The sequence below is a fragment of the Indicator indicator genome, chromosome 26 (genome assembly GCF_027791375.1).
Source record: "Indicator indicator isolate 239-I01 chromosome 26, UM_Iind_1.1, whole genome shotgun sequence".
In the NCBI taxonomy this organism is placed as follows: Eukaryota; Metazoa; Chordata; class Aves; order Piciformes; family Indicatoridae; genus Indicator; species Indicator indicator.
Window position 1 is genome coordinate 3,474,083 of NC_072035.1, and position 24,253 is coordinate 3,498,335.

The 24,253-nt window shown below is 40.0% G+C and overlaps 1 protein-coding gene across 1 annotated transcript; it reads right to left on the minus strand.

Moving 5' to 3' along the window:
* Positions 1-1,524: 1,524 nt before the first annotated feature.
* On the minus strand, positions 1,525-23,853 carry GOLGA3 (golgin A3). Its single transcript, XM_054392744.1, has 23 exons — positions 23,721-23,853; positions 20,474-20,755; positions 19,499-19,611; positions 18,315-19,009; positions 17,055-17,166; positions 15,950-16,256; positions 15,163-15,365; positions 14,670-14,807; positions 13,561-13,722; positions 12,197-12,565; positions 11,456-11,533; positions 10,254-10,517; positions 9,413-9,507; positions 8,524-8,740; positions 7,684-7,827; positions 6,862-7,059; positions 6,212-6,328; positions 5,599-5,738; positions 4,771-4,903; positions 4,414-4,536; positions 3,872-4,036; positions 2,786-2,946; positions 1,525-1,825 (listed from the first exon to the last, which is right to left on the minus strand). The coding sequence occupies exons 1-23, from the start codon at positions 23,851-23,853 to the stop codon at positions 1,618-1,620; spliced, it is 4,557 nt and encodes a 1,518-aa protein (XP_054248719.1). The 3' UTR covers positions 1,525-1,617.
* Positions 23,854-24,253: the final 400 nt, after the last annotated feature.

Genomic DNA, 24,253 nt, shown 5'->3' on the forward strand with positions numbered 1-24,253 from the left:
TTCAGTTTTGCCTTACTGCTAAGCAAACTGCCATCATTTTACCCTCAATCAAACCCATCCAAAAGCAGCAACAATCTCTTTGGAAAAAAAATACATGAACTGAAGTTTTTTTGGGTTTTTTTGCCAGCCACTTAATCTACTTGTACTTACTAGAATTTTTTTTTTTTGTAATGCAAGACTATAATGGATATAATTGTCCTGTTTTCTTTATCTTTCTAAGACTAAAACCTGCTAGCACACAAGATGTTACAATATTTGTCACATAACCTTTTGGGTTGTGCTTTAGCAGTTAACACATGAGGCAAAGCAGTACCTCCACACTCTCAATTCTGCATGAGGAGAGGGTGGGCTATGAACCACATGGAACAACAGGACCAAAAGGGAAGGAATCTAAAATGGGCTGCTATAATCATAATCTAGGCAAGGTGCTCTGCAGAGAGGCTGCCACAGTACCAACATTTCCATTCATGGTGGACAAGAGGGTGAAAAAGTAGGGGAAGTGTGTGGGAGAAGATAAAGCTAATAAAAATAATAATAATTTTATAGGCATCATAATTTTGTCTTTTAAAGTAAAAATAATTACATTTCTAAAAGCTTTGGCTTTAGGGTCTAATTTCCTTAAGCCATTTGTACAGTATGTCAAAACCCAGCAAACTTATATGTAACATTAAAATAAATGACAGTAACAAAAAAATCCTCGTGTCAGCCTTAACTTAAAGTATGTAAGCATATTAACACAGATATTCAAAATCAGAAAATTACTATTTTTGTCTTATATATATATATATATTACACACATACCTTTTTTCAAGGGTGTCTACTTCAAAAGTTGAACTAAAAAGGTGCAATAACTGTTTGTGCAGTGAAGCAAAGCTCGCTACTGGCCTGCAACTGTAAAAGAATAACTGATACTTCAGAAAACATCCCAGGCAAATCTGCCAAAGATACACACTGGTCTGCATGGCTTGTCTTTACAGTCTTGTTTCTTTCGCTGTAGGGCAGAGATTATCTCCATAACTAGGAAAAAAAAGAAATCGTTTGAAGCCATTTCTTTATGTACAGGTATCTGTAATCTGATGTTCAAGAACAAGAGATCACAGGATGGAGGAGAGAAGATACTCAGAATGTCCAGGTCTTAACCACTGCTAATGACTGAACATGAACAGAACTTACTTTGCCCTGTGAACTGGATACAACTCAAGATAGGGGAAAACAACAAAACACCACCGCCCCTTAACATTAAAAAAAACCACCACTAAAACCCAGATGTTAAATAAATAATTAACAATCATTCCTTAACAAACTCACCCAGACTGAACAAATAGACCTGGAACCAGATACTCCTCTTGACCTCATTTTAAACCTTCATCTGAATCTCTTACTAAACCCCAAAAACGTCCCCAACGTGACAAAATTATTATGGTAAGGTTTCAAACGAACGCTTAGAACAGAATTTTCTGCACTTAATATTACACCAGTTTCTCAAAATCATGCCCTTGACTCCTACAGGCAAAAGCACAACTCTGAACATAATTTTTAAAAAATGAAATAAATAAATTCGATAAAGATTTGTTTACATACTTAAAGCCATAGGAAGAAAGACCACTGATAAGGAGGTTATAGTGTCAAAGCTTCCTTGTCACTAATGCTACAATTCTGTTTCTTTTCATCTACAGTAGGGATCTCCTGCTGGTCTGATGCAGTTGCAGGACTGGTAGAGGTAAGGTCCATTAACTGCCCCTCAATCTGAGTCCATGAAGACATTGATTCATGTACTGTAATGGTGTGTTCCTCCATCTGACGCTGAAGGCTGTCCATTTCTTGCCTTTTGAAAGCATTGAGAACAAAAAAAAGGCAAAAAATTAACAAGCAGAAAGTTAATTGTTACATGCAAGATCAGACAATTCCTTTCCTTATTCTCAATACCTACTCCAAGATTATATCATGTAAGCTATAGCTGTACGCCAGAGAAAGACGTCTACAGGAAGCTTACACTGGCTTTCTGTAAGAGCAAAACAAATGGAATATGCTTAATTCAAAAGTAAGGGCCAACAGTGCAGCAGCTCCTTTGCCACAAGCACTCATTGCCAGGGGTGATGCAGCACTATTTCCTCAGTACAGGCACTCAGAGACTGCAACCTGATCAACGTGGTAATCTTGCAGGCATAAAAGACAATGTGGGAGGTAGAGGTGAGCAAAGCACAGAAAAATAACTAGATAAACCCATTCCTTCAGTCAGACACCAACTTAGAAAAGGGACTGGTCTGGTAGTTCAGGATCACAGAACACTGTCATAGGCTCACTCCCCTCAAATATCAACTGAGGTGATAAGAGCAGCTCAGCTCAGCTCTCTTAATAACCTGACCTGCCTGTCTTCCTAAAGCTGTGGCTTTCCTGCTCAGAATCTCATATGCAACCTTATAAGGGAAGATCTGAAAACATATTTTTGGCAGAATGAACTTCCTCTGCAGAGATTTCTTAACACACTGCAGGGCTATCACAGGCAGCCTTTCTGATGCTGTGAAGAAACACCAGCTTTTCACCAGCAAGGACAACTAGAAATAGCTGTTCCTGGCATGTTCTGCTGTGTCTGATGAACATTTTGTCTAGTTCATTGTAAAGGCCTCTTTCCCTATTTCCTTGCCATATAAGCAAGCACTTATAACAGAATATCCCACTCTCCTAAATGTAGTCCCAGTAAGTCCCAGATCCTTTTTTCCTGGCAGCTGGTTTCTTGGAAACATTTTTAGGAGCATTTAATATGTTTGAAAATAACAGGTCATACTTTAATTGCCGGAGACAGCTGTTCAGATTCTTTAAAGGCTCCTTGCTCACAGCTGTTGGTTTCAGCAGTTCTTCCAGCAAGGCAGCAGGCACTGGACAATCAGGAATCTTGACTGGAGTCACAGGATTTGAGGAGTTATTCTCTCCTTTCAGTTCCTTCCTCTAGTTAAAGAATAAGAGCCAGAAAAACAATTAAGTCACTTTTACCCCATAGAAAGAGTCTCACATCCAACTGCTGGTACGTGTCTGCATTCTGGAGCAGGAATCAGAAGCCTTGAGACCTCATGGGTCACAAGCAAAAGTTCCTAACCTAATGTCATCTGCTAGCCATGCTCATAAGTAAATAAACAGGATCTAGAAGCACCTACTCAAAAACTCACCCTACGAAAGAAACAAAACAGGAAGGATTTAAAGCAAATTACTTGGATCTTCACAACAAATTCTAGTAACTTTCAGTATACTTAAGAGAACAGTTTAGAAAGAAAAAGCTAAGTAGAATCACGTAAGACCTTCCGGAAATTCTGAAACCTGCAGGATGAGGTATCAGGATCAATGTCTAAAAGAATGAAATGGAGGCTTTCATAAAAAATCCTGTCCCACTAAGTGAAGGAATTGCTTCAGAGAGGGAAAGAGCAAGAGCTCTGCATTCTCTGTCTACTAGCAGCAGATCAAAAAACTCAAAGAAACCACTAATAGTTACGTTCTGAAACTGTGGAATGATGAAAAACAAGACAGTATGGAGAGGATAGGCACATGAACATTAAGAAAGCATTAACTATGAGAAGGTATTAATTCCATAATTGCTCATAATTCGTTACTTAAGTACTACCTTTTCTTACTTTACTATTGTAAATCAAAATGTAAATGCAAGATACCTTAAACACAAAGATTTCTCAAGTAAAAGTTGGGAAGTCAAGATCAGTGCAGTTACTTTTGCCTGCAAACCTTCCTGTATTTAGCATTTCAGAATGAGAACAGCATTAAGTCTGTATCACAGGCAGACATTTCAATGCAGAGTTTTCAGCAGGTTTCCTGCAGCAGAGTATTTTCTGGTACCCTGTAACATCTGTTCTTCCTATTTAAATACCTTCTTCATCTTGCCATGCTTCAGGTCCAACTTCAGCTGCTGGTTCTGCTGCAGCAGCGACTTCATGCTGTTCTTCAGTTCAGTCACTTTAGCCTGCAGCATAAACTTATCCTTCTGTGTCACTGACAGGTCTTCCCTCACCATTTCCAACTCAGCTTTGATGTTCTAAATGGGAAGAGAATTGGTATAATACAGGGAAACAGGATAAAAATTCCAGCCAACTAATCTTTGTATCATCTTTTTTCATTTCCAGGGGAAACTACAAAACAAAATCACATTTAACACTGCTATTTGAAACCAATTTGCCCTGGCAGAACACCAGAAAGTAGATTTTAAAAAGTCAGTAGACTATTTTAATAGTATAAGGTCAAGGAAATAGAAAGCTAAAAACACAGCCAAAGAAAAACTGGAAGAAAAAAGTGAAGATACTGCAAAGCATAGTGAATACATTTTGATGAATAAATATTCTTTACAAGCATGAGAAAAATATGATTTAGACAAAAATTATGTTTTAATTATTGTCCCTACATCAGAATAAATACCTGCAAGACAACTTGTATCCCTTCTAACTCTTTGTGGCTGCGCTGTTCACTCATATCCAACTGCTGCTTCAGGCCTTCAATTTCTCTTTCTTTTTGTTCTACTTCCCACTTGAGGTCTTCCACCTACCAGGGTTAAAAAACAAAAGACCCAAACAACAACAAAACCATAAACACAAAATTTAAAAGATACCTAGAATTATCTATGGGTGAAATCTGAAATATATTAGGTCTCACAAATCCTTGCTAGGTTCTGAGAAAACCTAGCAGAACTTCACTAAAAAATGCTGAATTAAAGACAAACTAAGTCATACAGTGTCTCATAAATAAGGATAAACACGGTAAATATGCAGGTTTTACCTCTTGGCTTACTACAGGCTGTTCACTAAGATTATCATCCAGCTTTTTCTGCAGAAGTTGAATCTGAGACCTGGCTTCTGCCAGCTCTTGTTGAAACTGTGATACTTCCTGGGAATGTTTTTCATCCTCTGTCCTGCATAGAAGCATTTACAGACAGTTCATCAATCTGTTCTTTAGAACAAGTACTTAACTAGGTTAGCTATGTAACCATAAATGACATACACAGAACCTGGTTGGTTATAGCTCTGACTGAAGGTTTGCCAAGAGAGACAAATTCATAGAGAGAGAGCTCTGTATCTTTAAATATAAAAATAATAATATTGGAGCACTAGTAATAGACCAGTTACAAACAAAATAGACAAATAAATTTTGCAGTAAAAAAACAAAACAAAAGAGAAACCCTCCTTTTTTAGGAGGAATAGGGTTAACCTTATAACCATTCTCATGTAGATCTGATACTTTCCCAAACTATAAAAAAATTATCTTCTACACAAGAAAACAAATTGAACTTGAATATATGGTGAAATATATTCAACAATCAAATTTATCCTCTGTGTAGCTGCTCAAGGATGGGTGAGAGAGAATAATAATAGGATAGGTATGAAAAAAAGATAGTGAAGGCTAAATACAGTGCACTATCTGAATTATAGAGAGACAGAAAAATGCAAATATTCACACACTACACCAGACATGGATCTTACAGCGAGGCTCACCTGGGGCACATTTCTTGCCACTCTGGAGTGGCAGAACTACAAATTCACTAATGCATGGCTTGTTCAAAGGATTTATTTTATTTACTATTCTCTAGGACCTTGGACATTTACTTACTGCAATTTGTCCACTTCAACCTGAATGGCTTGGACAAGCAGTTCTTTGGCATGTAGGTCTTTCTTGATTTCACTGAGCTCAAGCATAGCAGCTCTGTAGTGACGGCGGTTATGTGCTGCATCTGCTTTGGCTGCTGCCTCCTGCAGTTCAAAAAAGCAGCAGTTTATCACTCTAGGTGAATCATAACAGAAGCTCAACTCAAGGGGTACAAAACACATCAAGAAGGAAGTTGTGCAGCTGTTAACGCTTCTCTTTTTGTCTAAAAGACTTATTATTAGTGTTGTTATTCTTATTAATGCTAATGGTGGTTAATAACTATATATAATAGAAGAAGCACATTTGCCAGACTGCTGCTTTGTTATGACTTGTTGGATGACACCACCACTTCAGGATATGTCCCATGCATTACAGGTCATAATACAACTTTCCTGGTAGTCAGTCAGTGTACTTAACACCACGCACAACAGAAGAGATCTTTCAGCACCAGCCATTATGACAGAGCCCCAGGAGGCAGCAGTATGTCATAGTGCACAGATTTTGTTTCAGCCTGCTTTTTAAATACCTTACATTTAAATAATCTTTGAAGTAAATAAAAGAAAAGATGAGTCATTACCTGCTTCTTAAGGTCTTTAACTTTTGCCTTTTCTTTCTCTAAGGAAGCCTGTAAAGCTTGAATCAGTTGCTGCATTTGCTGATCTTCTTCCTCTTTCCGCTTTAGCACTGCCTGAACCTGCATCACATCACAAATACAATGCACGTTTTTCACAGGCTCACTGGAAGAACCAGAAATGCCAGTAAAGGAAATATAAACACAAGACAACGCAGGGACTGCAAAACTTCTCTCTGCTGTTCAGTGATAACTCTTTCCTCATGTACCCTTCACCCTTAAAAGCAGGCACAGTTAAATGGTAGCTCATTTCCATTTGCTCATACCCCATGAACATGTTACCGTTTGCATAAAAATTGTTCATCCCAAAGAATCTGTATGTAGCAGTTGGCATGTTCCAACTAACCTAAGCAAACCACACTACTGCAAATATTTTAGTGTGATTTGTTTTTTTTTCCCCCCAGAGGAAACAGCTCTGTTTAGTGCAGTCTCATTTCTGATCTCATTTAGCCCCCTACTGCTGTTATGCCACACACGGGAGACGCAGATCTAGAGAAAATGCACCAACCTTGTACCACACGAGTGAAGCTGTCTACATCCTCCTATAAGAAATATCAGCTAATTGCTTTAAAATATTGTATCAAAAGGTCAAATACCTGTAGATTCAGTTGCACCAGATCTGCCTCTCTTTTTGCTAATGCTGTTTCGAGGATATTGTTGTGCTCCCGCAAAGCAGCATTGGACTGACTAAGACCTGTAAGTTTTCCACGTTCGTGCTCCAGTTCAAGGGCCAACTTCTTATTAACTTCTTCTAAACGTTTGATCTTCTTCCTGAAGCCTCTAGACTCCTGAAGCTATAACAAAACAAACAAACAAAAAAAAGCCTAATCAAATAAACCCAAACAAGTCCAGGTAACCAACACAAAAAAGTTGTGAGCTATACTCATTAAACATGTTGCCTTCCCCTCAGTGAGGTTTTTTTTCCCTTCTTTTCTTTTTTAAACAAACACTTCAAAGTAAGTTCAGTTAAGTTTTTTTGTTGTTTGTTTGGAAGACAAAAATGCTTGCTAGAAAGCAGAATACAGGAGTACTGCTCAGATGCAGATCAAGTGTAGTTGAGATCTATCTATCTATCTATCTATCGCCACCACCCTGCCCTCAAAGATTACTGAGCATCTATGACTTCAAATAGTTCCAAAAGATACCGATTCATGCATCCTCACTGTCTCATGACCAGATACAGCTGGTGTTTAATACAGGAACGACTTTTCTCTCTCGTCTTCTTTTTCCCTATACAACAATGATTCATGAAACCATGAAGAACCAGCACAGGGCAGCAAAATTGGCATCGCTGACACAATGCTTCCTATGATTTCCTGCACTGTTGGACTACAGCTATGATACTGTGGTTTCTCCCTGCCTCTCAGACACTTCTTACTTGCCACCTTTCCATCTACCATGCAAATTGAAGCATTCACCTCATCCTCAAGTTCCAGCACTTTCTCTCTGTATTCTTCAAGCTCCTGGCTGGTAAGTGAAATCACTTCCTGCAGCTCTTTTTCCAGCATCAACTTACTGCTGCTAACAGCTTGCAATTCAGTCTCCAGAGCTTGAAATCTTTCCTAAAGACAAAAGGGTGAGAAGTGTGATTAATGCTTCATCTATCTACAGGAGCAGAAGTAATTCTGGTTTTCTTAAAAAGTCTACTTCTCTAGCAAATATTAGAGATGTAGTGCTTAATGTAAAGCTCTTACTCAGAGCTTTCCACCCTTGCATCCAGCTACTGCTGTTTGTGTATTTGATATTTTGCTCCATTGATCCAAGAAATAGGAGGTTTCCCCACAAAATTAATTTTCTTATCATAGGCATAACATATATGAGTAAAAGATGGCTATCCTGAACATTAACTGTTAATGAGCAAAAAGCAGTAGGAAAGTTTGGAAAATCTTCAGATGCTGAGCCTTTGCCGGGGGGGGGGGGGTGGGGAGGAGGGGGAGGGTGGGTGTGGAAGTGCAAATAAAAAAAGCAAATCAACAATAAAAATTAACCAGGAAATGTAGCACTACAGCTCATCCTCCTGGGCCTGGAATACAAGAAATCAAAAAATCCCCACACCCACTAAGCAAATCAAAGCCTGCCAAATCACCTCCCTCAAATGCAGTTCAGGAAATTCTCAGTGCTCACAACACTGCTACAACGTTCTTCTTAGGCTTTTATAGTCCAAATATTTTCACTGCTTCAGCGTAAAACATTTCAAGACTTACATTTTGCAACAAGATAGCTCTTTGTACTAACAACGTTAAAAGACATTTGCATACTTGAGCAATCTGGTCGTTTCCACCATCAGTGATTTGTGCTTTCAGTTTGCTCAACTCAGCTTCAGCAGATTCCTTTGCAGCGAGGGATTCCTGTAGTCGCCGACTGAGAATGCTGACTGCGTTCTCATAGGCTTTGTGCTTTGCTTTCATCTCTTTCTGAGCGCTCGTCAGATCTGACCCTAGACGCTTCATTTTCTGTTTCTGCTCACTAATGGCCCTGGAGTAGAAGATAAAACCTAAGGTTAAAACAAAACCAGCCTGAAAACAGTACTAAAAGATGACTTTTTCACAACAACAAAAAGCAACGTCCATTTCTCTCCCCTTGTCCCAGAGTCACACATCTCCTCAGAGAAAGCCATCAGGTTGGAAAGGTACAATGTGGCCCTTTGCCAAGCAATACTTTGAAGACTCTGGAGAATATTCTAAGAAAATACTAAGAGGTCTTTGTCAGAATTATTAGAACTCCAATATGAAGGAATATAAAAATAACACAGAATTTAGAGTAAGAATGCAATCTAATCTGGGATTTTTGGTGGATGTGTCAGGTATCATAAAAACAGCGACCACCAGTGGAAACAAAACCGCCACCAACTGGTTCGCACTCGTGCCAAAATCCTAGCCAGCTAGGGCTGAAATTCAGTGAGTGGGCAATAGGATTAGCTCCAGTGTGTATGTTGCATGGCAGAGACTGCTGGCAAGTGAACCAAAAGAGAAGCTGTTGGTTGCATGTTACACAGGAGTTGCACTTTGCCATGGATATGATTCTGTGACACTCTTATCTAAATTTCCCAATGGAGAGTCTAGGGAATAGAAAAAGAGTGATTGCTAAAAACGTGGCTGTGCAAAACAAATGCTGCAGTTCTTTTGTCTGTGCTAAAAGAACACTTACTTTTTTGCTTCTTCTTGCATTTGTTCTACTTGCTGTTTTAATGCCTGATTTGCCTCTGCCAGAGATGCCATTTGCTCCTTATCGAACTGCAAAGACTTAATAGGAAGGAAAAAAGCACCCATGAGATGAAGAACAAAGGATATTTGTTGTATGTTGGGTTATAGAAGAATAAGCATGACATTTCAAAATTACTTCCATCTCTAAATATAAACTATTCCAAGGTTATCCATGTTTTTTCTCTTCAGGAAACAGCCTCAAGTTGCACCAGGGGAGGTTTCGGTTGCGCACTAAAAAAATTTATTCACTGCAAAGGTTGTAAAGCTGTGGAACAGGCCAACCAGGATAGTGGTGGAGTCACTGTCCCTGGAGGTATACAGAAGATATGTAGATGTGGTGCTGAGGGACATGGTTTAATGGTAGACTGGGCTGGGGTTACAGTTGGACTTGATTTTAAAGGTCTTTTCCAACTTAAAGGATTCTTTGATTCTTTCCCTTTTATTTCCTATTTAATTCTTCCCTCTGTTGCCACCACCACAACAATTGAGTTCTAGTTAGGTCTTTGCCCTCAGATGGACTTCACACTGGGACCAGGGAAACTGCTCTCACATCACACCTCTGCACTTCTGCAGTGTGCTTCTTCCCACTTACAGGAGATGTTGATAAGCAGTTCACATTGATACAATTTTGGTAGGGATATACTCAAATGTATAGACAATATGAAATATGTAACCAAGAACCTTAACTTGCAGGTGGTCATCCTGGCTCTTTCCAAAGTTACTAGAAATGGCAATGCCTTCTGGATGCAACACTTGCAAAGGCCCAAACTTAACACTTCCCATACCTGTAGGCGTGTTTCCATATCATCTCGTTCTCTCTGCACTGACTGAAGTTGATTTTCTATTTCCACCATCTGCTGGTGAACCTGAGATACCTCCTTCTGTAGCTTGGAATGTTCAGATTCCAGTGACTGTTTTTCAACCTGAATTTTCAGTAGCTCTCGTTTTAACTCTTTCACTTCTGAGTCCAGGCGTTTCTTTGTAGTTTTCAGTTCACTAATCAGCTGGTCCTTAGAACTTGCATCTCTGCGATAAGCTTCCACCATTACCTTTGGACACAAAAGTTTCAAGAGGACAAGGTCACCTCTGTTACAACTTTCTAAACTTAACAGTAATTTTCCATACAGTGTTTACTGACATTATTTCAGGTTGGGGAGAGGATGGGAGGTGTGTGTCAAAGAATACAAACCAGCACCAGCATCTGTAACATATTTACTCTGGTTCAAAACCTTTTATGCAAGCTCAGATACCAAAGCCCACTCTTTATCAGCAGGTGGTAAATCCCCCCCCGAGTAAGAGTGTCCATAACAGTATGGGATACTCTTCTGCACATTCTTTATGGCACTGCAGCAATTATGTGCCACTTTTGGAAACTGAATGAATTGTAAAAAATTAACCATCCCATGCAGACGTTAATAACTTCTGACATGAAAAGAGGGCTTAACTGGGAGAGTTTAAACAGTCTTCCCAAACTTAAACCTTTACCAAGCTAGACAACCTTTGGGATTAGTAAGCAATGAGTGGGTAAATTAATGGTGCCACTCACATATGTAAGTGCAACCAGCAGATCAATTTCAAATGGACATTTAAAAGCTGTGTAAATACAGAATAAAACCTGCAGTAAAACACTTATGTTCCATCTAATCACAAAAGCAACTATGGTTTTTCAAAGGTGCAGGGAAATGACAACAATTAAAGATTTTAGTGAGTGCTTTTGGCAATGCAAAGTCAGTATCAAGAAACCAGGAAAACTTTGTGGCGGATCATTCAAGCAAACTCCCTGAAGTCCAGTGAAAGCAGGAATTTGTTGGTGGATCTGCTTTTATGTTAGCTACAGACAAAAATTCTACTGTGTGAAATACAGAAGCTGTGTAATTATGTCACAAAGTTCTTTGATACATCAAATTGATCCAAGTCTCCTCAACAAACCCCTCAGAAGTATAAATTCTGTGATTCTGTTTCTTTGAAGGAGTTTGCTTTTTCTTACCTTCTGCTGTAGGAACTGTTCCTTCACTTTTTGAACCTGTTTTTTGAGGCTGGCATTTTCTTGTTGCAGATTTTCCACCTGCCAGAAGAGAAAAGCAGCAAACATGTTGCTTTACATGCCAAATGTCATATTGTACATTATTTCAAGCAGTGACAGTATCTTTTGCTATGCCTAATTTAAGGAGGGTCCTTCTTCTGACAAGGCATCTTGATGGCACTGTTAGATAACACAGTGTTCAGTCTGGAGAGGAGAAGGCTCCAAGGAGACCTTACTGTGGCCTTCAAGTACCTTAAGGGTGCCTACAAGAAAGCTGGTGAGAGACTTTTTAGGATGTCAGGTGGTGATAGGACTAGGGGGCAATGGAGCAAAACTAGAAGTGGGTAGATTCAGATTGGATGTTAGGAAAGAAGTTCTCTACCATGAGGGTGGTGACACATTGGAACAGGTTGTCCAGGGAGGTGGTTGAAGCCCCATCCCTGGAAGGCCAGACTGGATGTGGCTCTGAGCAACCTGATCTAGTGTGAGGTGTCCCTGCCCATGGCAGGGCGGTTGGAACTAGGTGATCCTTGAGGTCCCTTCCAGCCCTAACAATTCTATGCATCTACGGTTCTATACAGAAAAACACTCACAGGTCACCACACACTGAGCCTTCTCAACCCTCAGAAATCCTCTATCATGTACCTGTGACAAAACATCCCTGCAAGAGTTATTTCAAATAAGATATTTGTAGGGATTCATTACCTGGCTTGACTTGACTGCCATTTCTTGCCTCAGTTGTTCCAAGATTTCTGATGCTACTTCAGCATCTTCTCCAAGGCGTGTTGCTCCTTCGTCAAGTTGCTCTTTGCTTGCTTTTGCTGCCTGCAGAGCTACTTCCAAGACAATCTTCTCGTTCTGCAAATACTGGATCATGTCATCTTTAGAAGCAGCATCACTTTGGAACTCTTCTAATCTGGCCTTCAGTTCATCATACTGTGTTTGCAGGTCATCCAGGGACTGTTCTTTGGTGTGCAGTGTCTCTTGGGTCAGAGTGAATTGCTTCATGAGGTCTAGGTGTTCTTGCTGTAAAGACTCAAGTTGCTGATCTCGCTGTTGCAAAGTCAACTTCACCTGAGAAGTATTTTAGACAAGAATATTTTATTTTCAAATGCACTCCAATCAAAATAAAATATTTTAACTAATATTTTCATTTCTAGGAGAAAACAGCAGAAGGTGAAAATATTTTTTAAACTTCCCCAGGCCACTTATTCTATTTGCTCTACTAATTGCATTGATTGCCTTCTGCAGGATCTGTAATCTTACAGAATGAAAAACCTAAAATATTCTTAAGATTCACAGTATTCTAAATTTTCATTTGAAGAAATGTGTCCACAGTAGACACACTGTTTACATTGTGTTGTTAATGACAGTGCTATATATTTACAAGGATAAGGGTGTCTAACAATAGGACAAGGGGGAATGGTTTGGAGCTGAGGGAGAGTAGGGTTAGACTGGATCTTGGGAAGAAGTTCTTCAGTACAGGGGTGGTGAGACTCTGGAATAGGCTGCCCAGGGAGGTTGTGGATGCCCCCTCCTAGGGAGTGGTCAAGGCCAGGTTGGATGAGGCCTTGGGCAACCAAGTCCAGATGACAGGTGCCCCTGCATGTGGCAGGGAAGTTGGAGTAGCTGACCTCAAAGGTCCCTTCCAACCTAAGCCTTTCTAGGATTCCAGGCCTTGGCATGCTGCCTTTGTTACGTTACAAAGTTAAAGCAGGACTCTGTAAGCCAAGTGCAAATTTATTGTGCTCTACCTATGCCTAACCATATCCTGTCTATCAACTGTAAGCATGGATCTGCGCTTCTTGTATATACTTAGGTTAATCACACACTGAATTCACTACAAAAACCAGCACTGACAAGGCAGTAGTTCTGAAATTTCAAAAAAAAACCCGAACTCTTACTTAAATGGCTGAAAACCAGGGAGCCTTTTTACCTGAGACAGTGACTTTGATGTGGACTTTGTTTTCACAGTAATCTTACACATTTGAAAAAAATGTGTTATTTACTATAGTCTTTTCAGCCAAGTGTGTCCCTTGAAACCCTTGGGAAGTTACCTAACAGTCTACCTGATTCAGTTCTTGTTCCAGTGCTGCTGCAGAATCAGCCATTTTCTGAAGCTGTTCTCTCTCATCCTCAAACTCCTCTAGTTTTCTTTGCAAGTCTTCTTCCACCATGGTTTTAGCCTCCTGGATCTGCATGAAGGCAGCTTCTTGATCTAACATGTCAGCCTGCACAGAAAAAGCAAGAAATCAACTTCTACAATTTTAATGGAAGGGAAGGGGTGGGAAAAAGAAAAAAGGAAAAGAAAAAGAAAAAGGTAAATTATCAAGAAAGCTTCTAGAGAAAAGACACAAGCAAACCCAATTCTGATGTCTGCCTCACACACCTTCTATCATTACACAAGACACCTATTCTGCAGTTAAGACACTTTAGAATAACAGTGAATGCCTTATTTACTTGTGATAATCAGAATTCCTCTTAAATAACACTATACCCTTTCTAAATTAGAAAATCTTTATCAAAATCAAGCTGTTTGGAAAAATTCGGAACCAAAATAAAGATTCCTTGGATGCTGTAGCTACTTCATGAAGCAGCAATTCCTGTTGTTTATGCAACCACTACTATTAACACTGGAGATGGAATGCTGCCACTAACCTGCTGCTTTACTGCCCTTTGAGACTTAGAAGCAGGAATGTCACTGAAACTCAATGGGATTTAAGGCTCTAAGTGGTTTAAAAGTGAGTGTACTGCACTTCAGATTTTATCCATCTCTTCTTACTGGAGGGCAAGAAGGACAGACTGACTACTGTGCAATTTCACACACTTAAGAAGCACGTTACTGACTTGCTTTCATTTCCATTTAAGTTTTCTCTTGAAAGAATCCATGAATGAGCAAGGAAGAACATTTATATCCACCTTTAAAATTCAATTAAATACCAGGGCTGAAAATGCAAGTTTCACCTTGCAATGGGAAACACATGGCCTTGCTCCCTCTTACTGTTTGCAATGTCATGCAAATTTATTTACTCTGAGATATTTACTGTTTTTCACAATGCAGCATTTGAATCAATTCCTAAGAATTGTTTATTACTTTGCCAGAATAGCCTTGAGTTTGCAAAACCTAAACACACAGCCTAGGCAGAGCATCATTCACAAAACCCACCCACAACCATACCTCAATATTTTGTAGCTGCGCTGCAATACGTTCCTTTTCTTTAATGGATCTGTGCTGTGTTTCAGTCAGCTGCTGAGACAGTGTCACATTCTCTAGTTTCAGATGTTCCAACATTCCTGCTTGAGTCATTTGCCCAGCCTAAAGAGAGGAAATAAATCAATCATGTGTTGAATACCAACAGTCAAAGTTTGGCCAACAAATTTAAGTTTTGGGGAAAAAAAATTACATTGAATCTTATCTGGCACTTATCTCAGATACTGTATTTATTAACTACAGATCTTCATGCACAAAAGGCAAGTGCTTTGGCTAAATTTATGTCTCAGCATAAAAGTGAACTCATATGAAACAAAACACCATCCCTCCACTGCTTTCCACCTGAAGAATACACAGGTGAGATCACCTCCTTTGACCAAGGCCATAAACAATGTCCTCTGGATAAAACTAACATAAAGAACAGATCTCAGCCCTCCCATAGGCAAGTAAATCTAAACACCTGTATATTGGCCATCTCACTCTGCAGCCTGACACGGGCCTCCTGTGCTAGCACAAGCTGCTGCTGGTACCACTGCCGCACGTTTTGGAGTGATGTGATTTCTGTTTCAGAGGCCTTCAGCTTGTTGGTCAGTGTGGTCCTCTCCAACTGCACCTTCTGCAGCTGGTTCTGTAAGGCAGCCAGCTGCTGCCGCAGGTCATGAACTAGGAAAAGGAAAAAAGAATCTGGACTCGTGCACTCTGTTGTTCTGTTTTTATGCACACGTTTTCAAGGGTTATTGTTATGTTCTTAGCTTTTGTTTTTTCCTTTCTTTTTGAACAAAAACACCTATGCCTCGTTACACAAAGATTGGCTTGTCCTGCAAAAGTGAGGGGAAGTGCTAGAATCCAAAGTATCAGGTCATGCACAGAATAACATTAAAATCAGTGAACCACTTCTCTAAGCATTCATAGTTCCTTAAAGGCAGAAAAATATCAACTAATTAAAAACCAGGAAGCAGCTCTCCTGACATGTAGAGCCATCATTACATACAAAGCAGGATTTGTAAGATTTTCTATAAACCATTAGCCCACTAAATATTTATGCCTCCTTCTCTAAGCTGGCAAACTGTAGCACTTCTGTGACACAAAACAAAAAATAATCATCTTAAAATTCAGACCATTTCCCTAGTATGACATTAATGAAACATAAATTATAATTCCTTCTTCTTCCTGGACTTCAGATTATGTTGCAATGAAAAGATTTATGGAATAACAAATTGTAAGGACTGACATTTACATCATCCCACCTGTGCTGTCTCTGGTGAGGACATTTTTTTGCATGTCTTCAACCTTCAGTAGGAGTCTTTGGTACTGCTCCTCTGCCAACTGCAAATCATTATTTGAAGAAGCCAAACTAGCATTCTTTGCTTCTAAGGTGCTTTGCAGGTCAGCCATTGCTCGCTCCAGATCCCAGCAAGACTGCTTTAATGTGGCTACTTCTGAGCTCAGAGATTCCTGCTTCTGCTGGCTACTTTGGCTGTGTTCCATCTGTGCCTGAAGCCTCATATTCAAAGCTGCAAGTTGTGCTTGTAGCTCAGTCTTCTCTTTGAGAGCCTGAATGTGACCAGATAATCAAAATACAGAAGTTTTAAGAGAAAATACATTAGTGGCTGACTAAAAATAATGCCCAACAGAACAACATGGGTCCTGCAGACCCAATGAATAGAGAAGCCCACACTGGAACAGTTTGTTTCTGAAGAACTATACCCTGTGGAAAGGATCCAATGCTTGAGCAGTTTATGAAGAACTACAGCCCATGGGAAGGACTCAGAGAAGTTCATGGAGGACTGTCTCCTGGAGAAGGGACCCTAAGATGGAAGGGTATGAGGAGTCCTCCCCCTGAGGAGGAAGGGGTGTCAGAAACAATGTGATGAACTGACTGCAACTCTCATTCTCTGTTACCCCTGCCCACTTTACAGGAGGAGGTAGAGAATTTGGGAGTAAAGTTGAGCCCAGGAAGAAGGGAGGAGTAGGGGGAAAGTGTTTTAAGATTTGGGCTTATTTCTCATTATCCTACTATGATTGGTAATAAATTAATCTAACATCCCCAAGTCGAGTCTGCTTTGCCTGTGATGGTAATTGTTAAGTGATGTCTCCCTGTCCTTATCTCTACCCACAAGCCTTTTGTTATACTTTTTTTCTCTCCCCTTTCCAGCAGAGGAGGGGAAGTGACAAAAGAGCTTTGGTGGGCACCTGGTGTACAGCCAGAATCAACTCATCACAATATCTTTGTAAAGTACCTCATTCAAAAGCGTCTCCACAAAACACAGTGTATTATGTAGGAGGCTCTTGAAAATTTATTAAGATATTAACATAATTTGCTAAACACTGAAATTCAATTTCATTTTCTACCTGATTAGCTTCTAGTGAGAGTGCTTCTAGCTGCCCTTCAAGTCTCATCTTCTCCTTCAGAACCTGCAACATTTCGTCATGAGTTCCTGCGATAGAGCTTTCCATAGAAACACTGCAGACAGAGACAGCACACACACAGTTAAAGGGTTAGAATACAGCACTCAGCTAGCTGGAGGAAAGGAAAATCAAGCTGAAATTAAGAGGTACTCAGATTCCACACGTAACCTCGGATTTAGGACAATTTTCTGCCTTTGTGATGGAGCCAGAAAACAGTGAAACAACCTCTGCTACCATCCAAAGAGATAAAACCCCCATATCTTCATGCTAAGGCTTTCTAAATTAGTTTCCTGTATTTGCAGCAGGTAGAATCTAGTGTGGCACTCACACATTTACAGGAGTGCAATGGCTGACTTCATTGCATTCTGTATCTACATATCACATTATAAGTTAACAATGAGAGCACAAAACCTTCACAACTGCAATTCTCTGCTTCAATGTGAGAGTGCCTGATAAAATGCAACAAATTTTGCTGCTGCAAAAGAAGGAAGAACAGGTATTTAGTGTAAGGGATTCCTCATGTTCAGCTACAGAGTCCAGAGAAAAAGATCTCCTCTCTTTCTGTCTCATTAGTGTAAGAATTAAGTCTAAGATGGAATAATTGTTGACAACTGATTTTACCTTAATATCTCAGGGCATTACACTTTATTCCTACTCATCTGCATGCAGCTGATAAAAAAAACCAGCTGCATTAAGAGCTTCACCAGTCATCCACTTGCTTGCTGGATCACAGTTTAATGCCTATGATATACACACAAGCTCATTCTAAAGGGCTGAAGAGGATAAGAGTATCTAGGACAAGACTCATGGCATTTCATAACTGTTTGAGGTCTGAAAGGTGTATTTGTACATCAGCAAAAGGACAATAATAAATACCAGAGTCTGCACTTTCACACTTTAATGCCACATCAGTGATTCAGTGAACAAATGCCTGCTTCACAAGTAAATGCAGACAAAAGCAACTGCTAACAGCACATTTAAAGCACCACTGTCAGTGGCAAAAACGTCTTTCTCTAAAGATATACTTAGTGAACAGGTACTCAAGTGAAGTGACCTTGCAGTTTCTTTAAGAACAGGTTTGATCACAATGAATGCAAGTTGAAAGTGTATCCAAAGTCAGGTAGAATATAAAATTAATAGGCTGTCTATTCCAAGAAAGTATAATGCCCAATAGCAGTCTCACTGTACAGTGACCTTTCTTACCTGCTAGAAATACTGTCTCTCCTACTCCGGACTTCCCCGTTAACTTCTGGCTCTTGGGCCTGATGCTCCACTGCTGCAGCCTGCAGCACCTCACTGATGGAAGGAAACTGCCCCATTGCATCAGCATGTATCTTCTGACCATTTATTGTATATGGAACACCCTGTTTGCCTTCTGCATTCTGTAAGCTGCTATACAGCCCCTTTCCTGAGACACTGCTGTAGGTAGAGCTGTCGCTCTCATTTCCATCCAGCCTCATTCCTGCTTCACTCCCATCAAGCTCTGAAATGCTATCTCCTGCCAAGGAGGAATACTCTATTCGATCATCTGTGTCAGAGGGCAGACTAATCTCAGAAACAACTGATGTTGGGCCACTTCTACTTTGCTTCAGCGTCCCACCAGATAAATCTGTAGCCACAAAATTCCCAGCAGCATTTCCAGTGCCTGAATCTTCAGTTCTGTAGTCAGCCAAAGACCGGACCTTACTGGGCTTAGATTTTGAACTTCTTCTCTCTTTTGATGTTGATCTTGGAAGTCCCAAGCTACCCAGCTTTGGCCCCCTGGGGACACTGGTCCGCAAAAAGGAGTACTCTTTTGTCATTGCTACGGTGCTGGCTCTGGGCAAGATTTCTGGATTTAACATCAGCTCAGGATCCAGTGTGCTGGAGGGCCGGTTCTTGGATGCAGACTGATTTGACTAAAAGAAGCAAAACAGAGTCAATAATAAATTCCAGAATGCTACACCTGAACCAACATCAAAGACTTATTTTGCTGTAGAACTTCATACGTAAAGCTCTGTGCTTTTACATGAATATTTAAATAGATGCAGTATTTCATTAACAAGGTGCATTACATCAGCAATTAATCCTAGCAAGGCTCAGCATATACTTGTTGAAAATTATCAAGGTAGACTCCAAAAGCTAACTGAAAAACACAGGAAAAATTGAACTTTTAGGTTATCTCAGTTTCAGACTGGGGGCTTTTCCCCCCTACTTTTAGTAGCACAAAAGGGTATGTTATCAATGAGGGGACAGAAAACAGAATTTTATGTGTCCAGAAGAAAAAAAAATGGTTTCTGACATTTGAGAAAACTACTAAAAAGAGTAATTTAGAGCACAGAAAGGATAAAACTTTCAAGCTTCTCAACAGCATCCTGAATCTACAAGATCTGTTACGCAGCACTCACTCTTTCCTGCTGCCTCTTCACTCTGTATTGTTTGAGCTGTTCTTCCAGCCGTCTTCTTGCTTGAAGTCTTATTATTTCTTCTTTCTCCAAAGGAAGTGAAGATTCTGCTGAGCCTATAAGTGAAAGGTGTCTTTACAGCCAAACAGAAAACTCCAACAGAGGCAAATTTGTTGCATAAGAAAAAAGCCCCTTCTAACATCAGCAACATGCTGCATGCTTAAGCAAGGAATGGAAGGAAAGCCCACTGGCATGCACCTCAGAATGCTCTCTTCTAACATCTCCTTGTGCAGGCATTGACAAAGCCTGTGTATTTCCATTGCTCAGTTTGCAAATGTGGTAGTTCCTCCACATATGTATCACAAGAAATTACAAAGGAAGAACAAAACTCCTGCTGTCATTTAATCTGCACTTCTGAGAGTGCTAAAATTATAAAATTAAGCAAGACCTAAGCCATCCACTCATTCTCTGCAGGTCATAGAAGCATCTTCCCTAGATACATTTTCTTCCTTTTTGTTAACTCACATTGTCTTCCCCACAGTAAGGCTTTTAAAAGCCATTATTTCAGAGAACTCCTGCACCTTAATACAAAGGTTTCTCCCTTCTCCCCCCTTTATTGCTCTTCTCTTCCCCCCACTTCATTACTTAGCTTAAGATCACCTGGTTCTGCTGTTTTGTTGTGTTTTTTTAATGTCACCTGTTACTTGTAATAATCAAGAAGAATAGAACAGTGTCAGCCCCAGAAAGCATCAATTCCCCTCCAGCACAAGAACAATTTTTAAACAATAAGGCACGTGCCTCAGCTGCAGCAAAGGGTGGTTTACAGAAAGAAAATGAATTGTAGTTGAAAGTAAAAGCTTACTGCGAAAACGAAGTTTAGTCGAAGCTGAAATGTTATAGGAGTCTAGAGCCAGGCTCAGAGGTAAAGCTTTATGCAGCAAAGAGAAAGCAGGGGCACCACCATAAACAGATGCTTACACAATTCAGTTTCTTGCATGGGAAGACTTAGTTTGAGAGACTGTAAAGCTTCTTTTCTAAGAACTATGCCCTCAGCACTAGTTCCCTGAGACTTCCTTAGGCTGTCATGGAAACCAGTCACACCTGGGGACAACTCTTGACCCTGCGCACTGCTGGTGGGGTCAAACGGAACAGGAGAGTTGGGGAGGAGTGACTCTGGCCCATTCTGGCAGGTGTCCACTTTGCTGGTTATCTCCAGACTTCCCTCTTCATTTGGCACTTCGTTGATGTTAATACTGGTAGCTGCAAAAGAAAGTTTCACTGAGCTACACTTTAAGCCACCCCATTTCCCTTCACACCTCCACCCAAATACAATGCTATTGCAATTACTTTTAGACTGCAGGAACACAGAAACTGCCAGGGGCAGGAACTGTCATGAGGAACTCTATAAAGGACTTTTGATTCCTCATTTAAAAAGACCAGAACAAGCACCTTTCATTTGCTTTACTATGCTGCCTTCAAGCAGGACCTCAGAAGTGATCACAAAGTACCTTCAGAACCTCACGTGGGATTTTATATCTTGTGAGGTTTAGAGGTATTGAACACCCACACTGAGTGGCAGCCTAATACAAGTAAGGCTCAGCAACTGCAGGCCTGTGCTGAATGATTCAGCTATTTGGTATGCTGCTGGGCATCCACTTCCAGCCTGGGCCAAGCAGAGCTTCCTGACTTTAAACTGAGTTTAATTTTATTTCAAATAGAACATCTTCTTCAGAAGCAGAATAGCAAACCTCACATGTACCAAAATAACAGCTATGCCAATCAAAAGGCAATTCAAGAACCACTTTAATATGAATTTTATCCCTACTTACTAATACTGGATTTTTCTTCTCCATCAGGAAAAACGCATCTTCAAAACCAATTCAGCACTTCAGAGGATTCCTTACACATTTCTACTTCACTTAGTTGGGAACTGCTTACATTTATGAATCTGTTATCACAACAAAACTGTGTATGTGTATTATTAGAGATCTCAAATGAGCATAGAGTACTGAAGTGGACACTTTCTGTTCACTCCCATACCATGTATCACTGGAGTAACTGGAACTCATTGGAATAATATGGAAGATGTCATTATTTTTTTGTTTTAATTGGTTGGAAATATTTAACATTTATGATCACAAAGTATTTGCAAATTTCCTATTTTCCTCCTCTCGGTGCTACCAAATTGAATAAGCAGTTTGGGTTTTTTAAGAGTGCTCAAAGAAGATTTGGAGGGAAAGAAAAAAAAAGCCACAAAAAAACAACAAACAGACCAGAACTGAGGATCAGATCCTCCCCAAACCAAGTATTTGGAAGATTCATATACAGAAATATTCTGTAGCCAGGAAGCTAACTGCAATTTCATAAAGACTTTAAAAAATTGTTTTTCCTTTTGTTATTGAAGAAGGCACAAGATTTCCTCATAAGTGCCACCAAGTTTCACTCCGGAATAATTTAAAGGGGAAAAGATTAATTTTCATCTCTCTTCCCACCTCTGCAATGCGTCCTGCCTTAAGCCAGTTCAGATGCCTGTACAGTGAACCAGCTCAGAGGAAACTGAATGTGGGTTAAAAAAAAAAAAAAAAAATTCAGCCTTAGGTTGCCAGAACCAATTGACTCACTAAGATTTGAATCAAAACTGTCAAGTATCTTATTTGTCACATGGGAGACCATCTTCAGGCCATTTTAGCCTGAGTCAGTTTTCTGGTCTAGTTCATCATGTGGGCACAAAAACACTTGCAGAAATGACAGAAAGGATGGGAGCAACAAGGATGCAGTGGACAGAAGAGAGGACTGCTTTGGTTTACAACTAACTAACCAAAGACAGAGTTTAGAGCACTTTACAACAGAAAGTCTGTCAAAACTAAATCTAAAATAGAAGTCAGTGCTAAGAACAGCTGCAAGAAGCCACAAACAATAAGATACCTTGCACATTCAGAAATATTGTTTCTGCCCATCTTTCAGAAACAGCAGCTAAGACTGCATAAGGTTTATACTTTATTTACATTTCTATCTTCACAGTTGTGGGTGGTATACATATACAAGAGATGATGGAGCAGAATTCTGGAGGAATGGTTTCCTGGCAACTTCCTCAGACCATGAGATACTCAGAATCTAAATGCTGCCTTGAACTGAAGTAATTTATTGCAGTAGTGTCAATACAATTGCAGGGTTTTTTTTTTTTTTTTTGGAACAGTGAGGGAGGAGATGCCATGAGATTAAAAACAGTAGAAAGACACAGGACCTATTTGTAAGCCACAAATCAGTTGTTTGGACAATGTCCAACACAAGGGAAGATAAGTGAAGTGCGATCTCCAACTCCATAAAAGATGAATGAATCATCATACAACTACACTCTGCCAGCCTGGTAATAGGAAGTGTAAGAAATGCAAATAAAGTCTCAGGTCTCCACTTTCTTGCCAGTGACAAGATGCCAAACCTGTGGTATGAGGAGGGTGGAAAGCTAACAACTTCATCACATGATCACCTCCTTTTACGCAAGCAGCCTGCAGACTTGTGTGTGCTACGCAACTGCAAGATCCCCTCCACCCATCTACTACCATGTCCTTACATACCACCAAATCCTTAGATGACTGCATGGAAACAGGGAGATTCCAATTCAATATGAGGAAAAGATTTTCACCATGAAAGCAGTTAATTACTGGAATAGGTGTAGAGGTTGTTGAACCTCCCTCTCTGGAGATTTTCAGAATTCAACAGGACAAGGGCCTAAGCAACCTGATCTAACTTCAAAGCTAGGTCTGCTCTGTGCATGAGGTTGGACTAGATGACTCACTGAGATCCCTCACGACTTAAGTTTGATTCTATAATCTACTCGGATCAGCACTCTCTTAAGATTCTTGTAAACAGCTGCACAAGTACTTTATCTTTTGCTAGAATTAAGTACTCCAGTCATGACCTTACTCCTTAATGATCATTTGAGAACTGTTAGTTCCAGAGAATTTCAGGTAAAGAGTCTCGGAAACACTATCAGAAGACAGAGTAACACCCTAAGCAGCACATACACCACAGCTGGTTTTGTTTTGAAAGAACTTTTAAATAAAATACTTTTCCCATACACAGAGCCATAGCCTTCACCAAATTTGCTTAAAATAAGTACAAGAAATCGAGAAGAAAGTCCGTCAGCACCACCTGAACAACAAAAGAGTTGTAGAGAAGCCTGGGTAAGGCTAGGAAATTATCTGGTAGACATAAAGTAACTTACTGTTAATTTCATCTGTTGTAACAGGCAAATCTGACTTGGCTTTACAATCTAAGAGTTCTTCAGAGCTGCTAGGGGCCACATTACTGCTTCTGTTCTGCAAGTGAACATCCTGCTGGACAGACAAGGAGTCCATGGTAAAAATGATCCCGATCCTTTGGAAGTTTTTCTTCTGAATAATTTGCTGCCAGGTGAACTACCAAGTCCTGTTTCTCTCCATCAGCAACAACAGCATCGAGATGTTGAACAGCAGTGCAGTGCTGAGCTTTACAGCTGCTGGTATGCAGCAAGCAGCCAATGTTTCCAAAAGATCATCAAAACAGCTTGCAGCCAAAGTTGTAATCATTGAGAAGCTGCATCTTCTAGAAACAAAATGCAGTAAAGAGATTTGAAAATATGAGTTAAAAAGCAAGTAGTACTCACAGATTACCCACCAGCCCAACTTCCAACAAACAGAACCAGGACATGGGGTAATAACAAACTGAAATACAACCCAGTATCTAGCTTTTGTAAATAAGTGATCTGTTTAACAGCTT